This window comes from Schistocerca gregaria, chromosome 2, assembly GCF_023897955.1.
Source record: "Schistocerca gregaria isolate iqSchGreg1 chromosome 2, iqSchGreg1.2, whole genome shotgun sequence".
NCBI classification, from domain to species: domain Eukaryota; kingdom Metazoa; phylum Arthropoda; class Insecta; order Orthoptera; family Acrididae; genus Schistocerca; species Schistocerca gregaria.
The window spans coordinates 611,525,860-611,536,746 of NC_064921.1; the positions used below are offsets into that span (position 1 = coordinate 611,525,860).

At 36.2% G+C, this 10,887-nt stretch overlaps 1 protein-coding gene across 1 annotated transcript in view; it reads left to right on the forward strand.

Moving 5' to 3' along the window:
• LOC126336256 (sialin-like) overlaps nucleotides 1-10,636 on the forward strand; it is a 65,557-nt gene extending 54,921 nt beyond the window's left edge. The window contains exons 8-9 of the mRNA XM_049999752.1: nucleotides 8,024-8,265; nucleotides 9,238-10,636. Coding sequence (XP_049855709.1) covers nucleotides 8,024-8,265; nucleotides 9,238-9,402 — 407 coding nt within the window. The 3' untranslated portion in view covers nucleotides 9,403-10,636. The remainder of the gene's footprint in view (nucleotides 1-8,023; nucleotides 8,266-9,237) is intronic.
• The last annotated feature ends 251 nt before the right edge of the window (nucleotides 10,637-10,887 follow it).

Here is a 10,887-nt window from a genome sequence, read left to right on the forward strand (position 1 = left end):
CTTGTTTCCATGACAATTTATTCTTCTTGCGCGAGGGTTTTTCATAAATCAACGAGAAGATTTTTTACACATCAATTAATGTTTGCTGGACTACCCTATCAAGATGTTAAAATGGAGAGGAAGTAATAGAGATTTGAAAGTGGGTAGCACTGCAACAGCAGAAACTATTTTGAAGACCTACAGCTTTCATTAATTGAAAAGATTTTGACAGGAAACATAATACTCTCCTGCCATTCAGCGTGAAGCAGATTTGATACAGCTCTGCATTCCATTACCCTTGTTAATTTTGTTTATGTTTTTTTAACCTCTTTCAAAGAGACTATCCATTTCATTCAATTGGATGGTGTTATGCATCAGCTTACTAAGCACTAAAACTTTATTTTGAGATATTGCGAAAATGTGAAAGAGTTAATATAAATTCAGTTCCTACACCAAATCTAGTTTTTAAGCACTACAATTATGAAACTGAATTAAATTTAGATGCCCATATCTTAAAATCATATAAAATGTAGCAAAACTGTGACTTTATATACAAATGGTACTTGGTCATGTGATGCTTTTATATATGATTTTCAGTTCTACATTTTATGTTAGCTGATTCCAGGCCAAAACGTGTCTCTTTGTCAAGTAATGAAAAGCAGAGAAGGCTGTAATGTCATGTCAATTATTTAATAAATCATGATACAATTGTATTAGTTCAGGTCATATTTAAAGATATTTAACTGGTATACAAGGAAAATAGCATTACCATTCAATGTTTAAGCTTTTTAATTATCTGTTTATTCAAGTAAAATGCTCCTCGTATATTCAGAAAATACTGCACACTCTATAATGCCATTATAAAAACATTTCTAGAAATAAATATTATGATAATAAATAATAGTTTGGAGCTATAATTGTATTTTATTGACCTAAGAACACAGGTAGTAACATTGGTTTTATACATTTACACATCTTATTTGAATATATGAATGCCAGATACCGACTACAACATTACAAAATTATAGCATACATTTAATTTAAATAGAATGAAGCTATTTCTTAGGATGTTTTTGTTGTAAATTTTGTAGACATGAAATTATAATAAACACTCTTACAAAGAAATGGAAACTTAAGACTTGCATAAGTGAAAAATAGAAATTTCTTATTTTGATATTTCACTATCAACAATAAACTACAGTTGTGAGCAGCCAAAGCCATCAGTTTCATCATCGGAGTCAGGGTGCATGAAGAGTTTGTGGTAAAAACTTGTTCTTCGTTTGGAATGAGACCCATCAGGGAATGAATGCCCTTTAGCTTGGCTTTAAAAATTGGGTTCCCATTTGAACATAGAAGTGATAAGAGGGCATGAAAATTGATTTTATCCCACATTTGAGGAGGTCAACCAGCTAGTTTCTTACTAATGTCAATTTAAAACAATGGAAACTCCAGAGAAGAATATCAACAATGTAGGAAAAGATAGAGCACTACTTACTGTAAATAAGACATGTTTGCCTGCAGAGAGCCACACTTAAAAGACACTTACATAAAGCTTTTGGTCACAGCCTTATGCCGCAAAAGAGAAAGACACAGCACTCATACACACAAGCAAGCACACATTCTACATACATGACTGCCACATCCAGCATCTTGGGCTATAATGTCAATTTCAAATTGTTCATCATTAAATCCAGTTTTGAACAATATATTGAATGGTTTGTCTTTAAACTGTTCTACATCTCTCATCATCAACCACTTTACTTTCTTTTCTGGGAGTTGGTTTTGTGATTTAACTATGTTGGTTTCTACATTTGCACACTCTTGAAATGGACAGTAAGTTTTGTGACACACTTCCAGGACGTACATGTAATCATTTGGAAGAAAAAGTCTCTGTTGCAGTTTGAGAGTGCATGCTATGAGGGTGAGTCAAATAAAAACCTTAAATTTTAAATAAGAAATCAAAATTTCGCGCCGTTATCCTGTAGGTTGGAAAGCATACTACAAACAGCGTGCAGAATGGCCTGTAGGTGGCAGCATAGTGCAGATATACACATACCGTCGCAGTATCAGTATAAAGATGGCTGCCTCACTTGCGACTTGCACCAGGGAAGAACAGCGTTCTGTTATTCAGTTTTTGCGTAGTGAAGGTGTGAAACCTATTGATATTCATTGGCGAATGAAGGTGATGCATGTTTGTCACAGCAGCAAGTCTACAAATGGAGTATGAAGATCGCAAATGGTGTGACTTCAGTGGAAGATGCTCCTTATCCAGGTCAGGCACAACATGTTGTGACTCCACAGAACATGGCAGCACTTGAAGCCATAGTGAAGGAAAACTGCCGAGTGACACTGAATGACATTGCAGCATGTTTACAGATTAGTCTTGGGTGAGCACACCACATTGTGCATGGCATACTCCAGTTTCACAAAGTGTCTGCAAGATGGGTGCCACGGCAGCTGACTCCTGAAATGAGAGAATGACATGTTGATGCTTGTGAAGAACATCTTTGGCAGTTTGAACTTTGAACAAGAAGGAGATTGCTTCCTTGCCAGAATCATTACTGGGGACGGAGGGGGGGAAAAAAAAGAAAAAGAAAAAAAAAAAAAAAAAAAAAAAACTTATTTTGGAGCCTTACATGCCTAGAGCGACCACTGTCACTAGCGCATCATACACAGATCTAAAAAATCATCTGCAGCCTGCAATCAAATTAAAGTGATGTGTATTGCTGTCAGCAGGTGTACTTTTGCAACATGGCAATGCAAGGCTCCACACTGCCCGTACAACAGTTGCTACAATCACAGACCTGCATTTTGAGTGTCTTCGTCATCCATCATACTCACCAGACCTTGCCCCAAGTGATTTCCATATGTTTGGACCACTCAAAGACGCAATGGGAGGAAAGAAGTTCCATTCTGATGAAGAGGTACACCACACGGTGCATGTGCATGAGTGGTTGCATGGACTACCAAAAGAATTTCTTTCTAAACAAATTTATGCACTTTGTAAGTGCTGGAGGACTTGCATTGAGTGTGGGGGAGATTATGTTGAAAAGTGATACAGCTTTGTACCACTTCTGCACAATAAATAATATTTAAAACAATATTTAAGGTTTTCATTTGACTCACCCTCATATGTCTGCAGAATTGCTGTCATCTGGAAGGAATATACGTCTAGGTATAAGACTTCTCTGCCTTATTTTCTACAATGCAGGATGCTGATCTAAAATGGATTTTAGCATGAAAAACCTCTTGAAGTTTCTATTTTCTCCATGTCCTGCCTCACCCTCTAACCATACTTAGCAGTGTCCTGTGTCCGTACTAGCATTATGAATACCTACATTATATAGCCTCAATTGTTGCTTGCAGAACACAACATTTGGAGGAATTCTTGGAGGAGGCAACATTTCTTCAAGGTCAACACAAAGAACTTCTACCTTCTCATCTTCTTTTACTCATAAAATATCTGAAGATTTCAGATCCTGAGCAGCCTTCACTATATTAAGATGAGCACTTTTCATTGGTCTTATGGTTTTGTGCCACTAAATTGTTACAATTTTTTATCAGGACTTCAAGTCTGTCATGAACATTAGGCTACATATGTCTTTTTTCAGCTCCTTTCTTTGTAAATTAAATTTCGACAGTAATGTTTTCTTGTAAGAGGCCAGTGTACTGGGTCTGAATATTCTTTTTTGTACAGACTGTACATGAGGTGAAGGGTAATTTCTGGGACGAGGAATTTTCTATTTGTTTCACCTCTTCTAAAGTGAGATTTGTATTTAGGAATTTTTCTGATATGATTACTACTTCTTTGCATTTCTCTTCAGCAAGCCTGTTCTTTCATAAACCCACTCCTTGGAAGTGTCTAATGTCCTGTGGTGACTTAATTTTCTGTAGAGACGAATGTTTTATTCTGCTGGATATTCTAAAAGTCTAGAGTAAGAAAGTTTTACATACAAGTACCCGCATATTATGTACTCTTGATTACATCCTTTTCTATAAGTCCTTAAACCTCTCCCTTTTTACTTCATTTTCCTGTACGCGTACCATAGTGCAAATAAGTGCTGTTTGAGCATCATGTGAGTCAGTATTGTAAAATTTTAAATTATCTCTTCTTAAGTTTGAAAAACATTTTAGGGACACAGATATTCCCTGTGGCCTTTCTTTTCTTTTACTTTTACTCTTTGAGTTATGTAAGTCTTATTTCTAACATATTTGTCCTCCTTATATATCAATTTTGTAATGGGTACTTTCTTGCCTGTACCTTCCTTGGTCTCCCATTTGAAGATATGTATTCATCATTCAACAGTTCATGATCTTGCATTTCTTCACAGCCTTCAGAAATTTTAGTTGGGATCACAGCACCCAAATTGGAAACATTATTTCTTTCATAATATGGTTGTACAGATGTTGGGGCTTAAATTAGACTTTAATGGACTCAATGGTATGACATCAACAGCAGATTTCTGTGATGGATAAGATGTTGCAAAGGCAAGTCACTGGAAGCCTACTGCATCTTCATTTTTCTGCATATGGAAAACCAGATGCTTAATTAAATATAGTAATTTAGAATGTCACTTTTATGAATCATAGCTAGAAGAACCTACATATAATTTGCAATTACTGCACCTCAAAACCCAATCTTATACTAAGAAACTAACTTGAGTTTCAAGTTCATCCATCTTCTTCTTCATGATCTCCATTACACTTCTGCTCATGTTCCATTATCCAAACAACACTCAAGAACAGTAAAAACTATAAAATATATTATTAGAGGACTGTCTCACAATCAGAAAAACACACGACACTTAGGAGAGAGAACCACAGCGCATGAGTGGGTGGGGGGGGGGGGGGGAGGGGGGGGGGAGAGAGAGAGAGAGAGAGAGAGAGAGGGGGGGGGGGAGGGGTGGAGGGAGGGAGGGAGGGAGTGAGAGAGAGAGAGAGAGAGAGAGAGAGAGAGAGAGAGAGAGAGAGAGAGAGAGAGCACAGGCAAAGCATTAATGCATCATGTGTCCAACTGATATTTATTTGACACATAGCCAAGTGATGCAAAATAAAACTGTAAGATTGTGTGGTTAGTCAATTCATGTAAAATGTGATAATTGAGGTGGAGTGTTTGCCGTTTCATTTAAATTAACTTCCTGTTGAAAAATTGATCATATTGGTGTAAAACAATTTTTATAGATAGTTTACACTTCCACACACGAGTGGGTACAAAAATCTAAAAAAAATCAAAATGGTACTTGGTCAACTGGTGCATAACCACCATCCAATTGATCTTCCAAGTCCTGTGCCATCTTTTGACAGGATTACTTCAGCCAAACATAAAAGTATTCCTTTCTTTTCCTTGCACTTGAATTCATTTTTAAAATATCTGAATTGTTTCCTTTACTGCGTGCTTGTGTGCACTAGGCATAACACTGTAGATTGGCTACTTCCTTCTCAACTGTTGTTCACTTTTCACATCTTTCATCTCTTGTAACTACAGTCTGGTTTCTGTACTAGTTGTAGATAACCTTTTGCTCCATGCTAACTTCAGAATTTATAAGAGTATATTTGAGTGAGCACTGTCAAAACCTTTCTCTGAATCTACAAATGCTATAACATAGGTTTGCCTTTTTCAGTCTGTTGCCCAACACTAGTTGTAGGGTCAGTATTACCTTGCATGTTTCTAAATTTCTCTAGAATCTAAACTAATTTTCCCTGAGGTCATCTTCTACCAGTTTTTTCCATTCTTCTATATGTAATTTTATATTAGCATTTGGCAACCATAATTTATTAAACTATGGTTCAGTAATATTCACACCTGTCGGCACATGCCTACTTTGGAATTGGAATTATTATATTTTTCCTGAAGTCTCAGTGTATTTCACCTGCCTCATCTGTCCTGTAAAAGGACCAGTTTTATTTACATCTACATCCATACTCTGCAGATCACTGTGAAGAGCATGGCAGAGAACATGTCCCATTGTACCAGCTAGCAGGGCTTTCTCCCCTTTCCAGTCACGTATGGAGTGTGAAAGAATGACTGTTTAAATGCCTCTGTGCATGCTCTAATTAACCAGATGTTGTCCTCACAATATGTAAGAGGTTGTAGTAAATTCTTAGAGTCATCATTTAAAACGATTTCTTGAAACTTCGTTAGTATTTTTTCTCAGGGCAGTTTACATCTTCAGGTGTCTCACAGTTCACTTCTTTCAACATCTCTGTGACACTCTGCCGTGGGCCAGACAAACTGATGACGACTTGTGCTACCCTCCTCTGTACACATTTAATACCTCGTGTTAATCCTGTTGGGACAGGTCCATGCATCTGAACAACGTTCTAGGATGGGTTGCATGAGAGATTAGAAAGCAATCTTCAGTGTGGACTGATTGCATTTCCCAAGTATTCCACCAATACAACATAGTCTGCTACCTGTTTTTCATAGTATGTTCTCCCAAGGATGACAATAATTCTGAGGAAATGTTATCTACTCAAAGTGACTTTTTTGACTTAGAACTCCCAGTGCTCTGTCAATCTTCTGATACTATCATGCCTCTCATCAAATTCATTTCCTTTGTATAGCCCTTCTGTATCTACTCTCTCCTTTTGTCAGTTATAGTCAACATCACATGTGTTATCCAAGAATTATACTGGGCCTTGTCCGCCCCCAGTAGCTGCATGGTGAGTGTGATGGAATATCAATCCTCTGGGCCCGGGTTCGATTCCTGGCTGGGTTGGGGAATGTTCTGCGCCCAGGGACTGGGTGTTGTGTTGTCCTCATCATCATCCTATCATCCTCCTTGACTGCAGGTTGCCGAAGTGGCATCAAATTGAAAGACCGGCACCCGGTGAACTGTCTGCCCGACGGGGGGCCCTAGCCATCCGATTAAATTAAACTGGGCCTTCCTTGACCTTTTCTTCATTTTTGATCTTTTGCTGCCTTCACCATTTCGTTTCACAAGCTACCCACTTAACATTGCCTAATGCTCCCTTTAAAACTTTGTCACCAGTGGCAGTTTCATTTTTTGCAGGTTCCATCTCATTAATTTCCTAACTTTATGTATGTTTAACTGTTTTAATTTGCAGTTTATGATCAGTTAATTGTGGTAAGAGTTCATATCTGCCACTGGAAACTGTTCCTGTTTAAAATTTGGTTTTGAATTCTCTGTCTCACTGTTATATATCTGACACCTTCCAGTGTCACCCGCTCACTTCCAGTTATGCAGCCGTCTTTCATGATTCTTAAACAACATGTCTGTGGTGACCAAACTGCACTATGTGTGAAATTCCAGCAGGCTGCTTCCCCTTTCATACTTTTCCCTTAGTCAATGTTTTCCCCTTTCCCCCAATTCATTTTCTCCTGCTATCTTTTCTTGTCTTCTTTTTCTTACTATCAAACTACAGTACCCCTCCCTTACAATTAAATTTTCATCCCTCTCAACAATCAAAATAACTCTTTTTTTTATTTCATCAAACATTCTTTCAATCTCTTCATCACCTGCAGAGGTAGTAGACGTTTAAACTTGTGTTAGTGTAGAGGGTGTTGGCTTTGTGTCTACCTCGGCTGCAGTAATGTGTTCACTAAGCTTTTCATAGTAACTATGGCTTATTATTTTTACCTTATTCATTCTTGCACATACTCTTGCATTACCTGTGTTTGATTTTGTGTTGATAACCCAGTACCCATTTTACTAAGTGTCCAGTTCTTCCTGCCTGCACTTTTCACTAATTCCCACTACATCATCAATCCATACATTTGTCTAACCTACCTACCCAATTAAGGGCTCTAACACTTCATGCTAAACCTATAGCATGCCAGATTTTTTTTTAAATGATTAAAATTTTTATCTTTTATTGGGGTTATCAGATAAACTGAGATATAAGATAGTGAAACTTCATGTTTACATGGGTTCTAAATAATTGCTTAGAAAGTAAATATTTCTAGAACATTTATGTAATATAATTAGTCTTTGTCACATGCAAAAACTTAATTTGAACTTTAAGATATGCCCATTCCCACTGTGCTGAAATTCTCTTTATGATATGCAATATTTTTTTCCAGCGGCAATTGGGCCAGCAGTAGCTTTTATCATCATTACATTTGTGGGCTGCAATTCAAGTGTTATTGTGGTTCTTCTAATAATAACAACAACAACAAACTCAGCACTCTATGGAGGAAGTTATCTTAATCACATGGATCTGGCACGCAACTTTGCTGGTACAATATCAGGACTTCTCCACACAGTAGTTACATCCTGTGGAATATTTGCTCCACTTGCTGTAGGAGCCCTGATTAATGAAAATGTGAGTATTTAGAACATGGCTTTTTTTTATATAAATGATGACATCCACTCATTAATGCTTCTCCATACAAATCAAAATACAGTTTTTGGGACACAAACTATGAAGGCTAAATCACAATTGTGGAGTACAATGCTTTAAAGTCCCTGTAGTTTAGTTGCGTTCTGACTCAAGTGGAATATACTGGACATATAACAGTACTCAGTTCCAGATGATTTGTATTGGCCTATTGTGAGTTAAAAAAAAGTTTTTATTATATGTGTATGTGACAGTTTAATGAAATAAAATTAGATCCAACATTGTGGTGTCTGTTGCCATGGGTGCTATCTAGTAGGCCTATAGATCTGCATACAATGCCAGGGCCCTATTTCTCCATTTATTACATTATAGGTGCAATCTGCAAATCCATTTGATGATTGGACATTAAGAGTTTATGCTGTAAGGCATTATTACAGTACCACATTTCTAAATTTTTTGTTCATTTTTTTACTAATCAGATAGAAGTAAATACTATGATATATCACCATTTTGAAATTTGTTCATGGCAACTAAAATGTGAATCCACTTCTTTCAAGTACAAAAGTACAACGTATACAGGACTGTCTCCTGTATACTTCATCTGTCTCTTAACCAGCTAATGCCTACTAAAGGATCAGATCATATAAGTGTGTACTTGCCACAGCTCACCTGAAAATAGGTTTCTAAAATATAGTATCTATCACAACATTTCAATTTAGCAGACTATGTTACAATGTATCGTGTATCTTCTTCTCTTTAGCAGATAATGCTTTCAGTGTCTGTTCCCTTTTAACACCGAGTAGTAGAGAAGGAATAATACAAGCTGTGGTGTAAATAATGATATTAGCAAGAAGTATACTACCTTCTATATCACAAAGAAAATAATTCTATAATATTGTTTATAATACTGAATATAATAGATCTAATGTATTTTTATCTCTCTTTCCTATTTTACAGCCATCACTTACACAATGGAATATAGTATTTTACATTGCTGCAGGAATTTCAGCAGGTACATATGTTTTGTATTTTGCATTAGGAAGTGTTAAAGAGCAGTCCTGGAACACACCCAAAGTTGAAAAGGAAGAACCAAGTATCAGCACAATCACAGAGAAAGTATAATATCAAACATCTGTTTGATATTTTGGTAGCAGGCCTTGTTGCCATTGCTCATCCGGCTGTGCTACAATTGCAAATGTAGCCACCAAAGAGACATAGTACTTTGATATTATCCTCGTAACTACTGCATTAGAAGCTATGATCTGAGTACTATAAAATATGTTTGTGTACCTTTAATGAAAGTATTCTTCCCCTACTAGCAGAAAAATTGTGTACAGGATTACGTTTGTATGAACCTGACAAGTAGGGTTTTTGAAAGATTGACATTAAATATGTTAATATTTGAGCGTCAGTTGGTGCTCTATCATCTAAATAAACTATGTCTTTACTGTCCTGTCAGATACATTTCATTTCACTGACTGCTCCCTGTCTGACTGTTTTGTTCACATATTTGCATGTCTGATATTACTGACTCTTTATAGTGTCAGAACTCTAGTTAATCATATACATCAAGTGCTTTAATGGACCACAGTAAAAATTTGTTTCATTCTCTTTCCATATTTTGCAAACAAAACTCATTGAAGCTGTCACTCAGCCAACATTTCTGGAATGCATGTGTTTATTTGCATGCACTTATGTAGATGTCTGAGTGTGTTAAATATCACCATTATATCATTTGTATAATACTTAACCCATTTTATGTCTAAACCAAACATTTTATTAGTAGGTAAACTCCCTGAATCTGTTTGTAGTTTAATTTTCTTGTGGTAAAATAAGAATTACTACTGTTGTAAGCAGAAGAAATACTCATACACAAAATAAACAATATTTATGAACTTTGTATCTCTTTATTATTCTGCATGCCATCCACAGTAATTGTTTTTCTTCTTACATAGATAAAAACAATAACCCTATCTGGTGTCTGCAATTAATAAAAAATGGTGAAGTCTTAAAACCCATTCATGCTTACCAGTCCTTTGAATACAGCAAGACAGTTATTATTCATCCCTTCTACAAATTATGTTACTGCATAAACCTAATCTTAAAGAATAACAATATACTGGTAGCACAATAGTTTCCATGAAACTTGTTGTCCTCTGCCATTTCTACAGATAAATATAATGCTTTTGTTCAGCTCAAAAATTTTGTATTTATTTTTATCATCTGTTTCATACAAATGCTATATTATTACTCCATTGTTTCATTTTCTGTGTTTTTCCTCAAGATCATATGAAACATGTCTATTAAATAATCAGACTGTGGGAGAAAATATGAAATAAAAACAAGCTGCTTCAAATATAACAGTACTCATTATTATTATTATTATTATTATGCACTATTCAGAGAGAGAGAGAGAGAGAGAGAGAGAGAGAGAGAGAGAGAGAGAGAGAGAGAGAGAGAGAGAGAGAGAGAGAAAGAAGAGAGAGAGAGAGAGAGAGAGAGAGAGAGAGAGAGAGAGAGAGAGATAGATAGATTTACTCACCATGTGGAAGCAGAGTTCCCATCTGCTGTTACTTGATGGTTACTTTTGTCTCTATCCATATTATA